Consider the following 3,042-nt stretch of genomic DNA (forward strand, 5'->3'; position numbering starts at 1 on the left):
ACCCCAGAGAGGTGCCCATCTACAGACATCGTATTGCACGAAGAACGTTGGGCTGGGGAAGGGAACATCTGGCTATGGGTCCAATCTATCCTTAATGTGTCCTCTCTGGAACTTGGTATCATCTTCCACAAAACACAAGTGCTCGGGGTGCATGGTAATGGTGGTATTGAATCACATCTGTGTTTCCTAAACTCTTTGACAGTCCAGCTCATCTTAGAAACTTTAAAGTAGGTAGCTTCATGAGCACATATTCTGATTGAGCATAGGACTAGAGTGCAGTTTGGGGATTTGCATTTTCAAAAGCCACCTCGAGGCAATTCAGATGTAAAACTGGGTTTAGAAACCCTGGACCAGATGATCTTTCAGGGCTTCCTCTCAGCTCTAAAATTCCACATCCTGTGAGGTAGTGAGTGTCACATCAGAACCAATTTGCCATTTGCCATTCACGCCCCCACCTTCCTCCTGTCCTCAGTCCATCTATCCCCTCTTAGAAGCTGCCTTCCTCCTGGTCCATCTCAACAGGAAATGGAAATGAAAAGGCAGGGCTGTGTCTTTTGATCTTGGTCCCCCCACCCCAACCTTCCACCCTCCAGTCCCCCACTTACTGGTATTGTACTCTAGAAGGCTGAGCCTGTCCACTCCAGAGCTGCCATTCATTATCATTCCAAGAGGATGACAAGGTACCAAAGCCCCAAATTCCAAGACAGGAATTTCGAACCATCTCAGAATTTATACCTGGACCTTATTCCTCTGGGGATTCTAGTCTTTTTCCAAAGACAGTGTATTTCCTGGGATGACCCTCTGGGTATTTTACATATTAATCCTGTGCAACACTCTTACTCTGATGCACTGTTTTGGATATTCAGCCATTCTTCTTCCCTCCCTTCTTCCTGCATCTCCTCCTTGCATCAAGGAAAGGCCTGTGGCCAGGGGGTGGAAGTTCTCTCCACCTGTCTTCTCCCGCTGGTAGAGAGAAGTCTGAGGGTTCAGGTCACTCTGCTGCTGAGAGGGAATGTGGTTCCCCTGCCTTTTGCAGTTTTATGGCGAGTCTTTCTCCATTTCACAAGTCAGTTATTACTCCGTGATTGATGCTCACCGACCAAGCCCAAACAAACGTGTGCGCGGCACACTCCACATACCACACACAGACACAAATATTTGCAGGGCTCACATGGGCTGGGGTGAGATGCTATTTCCACCTGGGAGGAGCCACATGATCAGACCTTCAATCTCAGCCTCTGCGGGTGGCAGGAGGAACTTGGGCCTCCAGCTGCAGCTCTGGTTTCCCAGGACCCACATCCATGACAGAAGGTGCGCTGCTGAGTGTTGAGGGTCCTCTCTTAGCTCCAGAGAAGGTGCGGCAGCCGGGCCCCAACTCCAGAGCCCCCATCTGTGGCCAGCTTCCCCTTCCTCTCCTCAACCCGGGCTAATGACAGGTCTTTCTGAAAGATGTATTCTTACCCTCTGGACAAATAGCAGTTGGGACTGAGTGGGGCTTTTTATGAGTCGAGGTACTCGGGGCTGGAAAATAAACAGCCAGTTAATGAGACGTTCTTATGGAAACGGGCATAAATAATAACAAAGCAAACATCCTGTCACTGGTGCCTACATCCCCGGGAGGGGGGATATAAAAGCTGCTGTCCGGCTGGCCACTTGTCAGACCTGGGGGAGCTCCGGCCGCGTTCCTGACCTGCGAGCTGACCGGCTGGGACCATGGGGTGCTGCCCAGGGGACTGCTTCAACTGCTGCACCCAAGAACAAGAATGCTGTGAGGAGTGCTGCTGCCAGCCCTCCTGCTGCGGCTGCTGCGGCTCCTGCTGTGGCTGCGGAGGCTCTGGCTGCGGAGGCTGTGGCTGCGGAGGCTGTGGCTGTGGGAGTAGCTGCTGTGGATCTAGCTGCGGAGGCTGCGGGGGTTGTGGAGGCTGCGGGGGCTGCGGCTCCAGCTGCTGTGGCTCCAGCTGCTGCGGCTCGGGCTCCAGCTGCTCCGGCCCTGTGTGCTGCCAGCCCACACCTGTATGCGACACGAAATGAAGACCTTAGCCCTACCTACCACGGAGGCGGTGCCAGCGACAGCCTCCATCTGCTCCAGCTGGAGACCCCCTCCTCTCCACAGCCCTCCTTGCCCGCAAGACACGGACCTCTCCCGCGACGTGTAGAGGAGGGCTGGTTCTCCAGCGCCTGCCCTGGTGCTTCGAGGCGCTGAGAGCAATAGCCCAGTTTCTTGGCGAGAAATTAAAACTGGGTCTCAAGGAAGTGAGCCCCGAGTTCAAAGGATGAATTTCCAAGGCCTTATTTGCATGAAGCTCGATGTCTTGTCACTGTACGTTCTCTCATTCAAGGTGTTTGGGACTGATCTTCCTCTCTAGCTTACTGTTGCTTTGGAGTTAAAAAAAAAAAAACAAAACAAAAACAATAAAACAAAGACCCCCCAACCCCCCCCCCAAAAAAAAAAAAACCCAAAAGAGAAAACAATAAAAAAAATTTGTTAACCCTTTAATAAATTCAAGTGTGCTGGCATAACCCCATCAGTCCTCTTGCCTCTTCCTTCAGCCCCTCCTGGGATTGGTTAGGAAAATTTACTCTGGCAATCCAGGCTAGGACTTTTGCAATGTGCTTTGTGGATTGCCTGTACCAGAATCACCAGGGTCTAATTAAAACTGGAGAACCTGCCCGCTGCATACAGAACCAGAATCCACAGGGGCTTGGCGTGGGGATCTGTGTTTTTAACAAGAACCTCAGGTAATTCTTTGCATTGAAGTTAGAGATGCATGGATGTATGTGGCAGCTGCATGGCATTCGCTTGGGGAGGCTTTTAAGAATACAGAAATTTGGGCCTCACTGCTGGAGATTGTTATCCATTAGCTGTAGGGTCTAGGGAACCCTGGGACCTGTATTGTTAAAAGTTCTGTGGTCAATACTGATGCTGGACAAATTTGGTCTTGATTGAAGGGCCTGGCTCCCTTTTGGACAGCAGTCTTCCTAGGATAGTTCAGCAGGAGGCCTTCTGGCTTGTTCAGAACTTTCTGGAAAAGCCAGGGAAGG

At 51.3% G+C, this 3,042-nt stretch overlaps 1 protein-coding gene across 1 annotated transcript; it reads left to right on the top strand.

Annotated features, from left to right (window-relative positions):
- The first annotated feature begins 1,571 nt into the window (after positions 1 to 1,571).
- Positions 1,572 to 2,442, top strand: LOC107150772 (keratin-associated protein 17-1). Its single transcript, XM_015495892.2, has one exon. It carries the CDS (start codon positions 1,714 to 1,716, stop codon positions 2,029 to 2,031), a length of 318 nt encoding a protein of 105 aa, XP_015351378.1. The 5' UTR covers positions 1,572 to 1,713; the 3' UTR covers positions 2,032 to 2,442.
- Positions 2,443 to 3,042: the final 600 nt, after the last annotated feature.

This window comes from Marmota marmota, unplaced genomic scaffold (assembly GCF_001458135.2).
Source record: "Marmota marmota marmota unplaced genomic scaffold, marMar, whole genome shotgun sequence".
Lineage (NCBI taxonomy): Eukaryota > Metazoa > Chordata > Mammalia > Rodentia > Sciuridae > Marmota > Marmota marmota.

Coding starts and splice junctions, on each gene's coding strand:
- LOC107150772 (XM_015495892.2), top strand. CDS start 1,714: ATGGGGTGCTGCCCAGGGGACTGCTTCAACTGCTGCACCCAAGAACAA.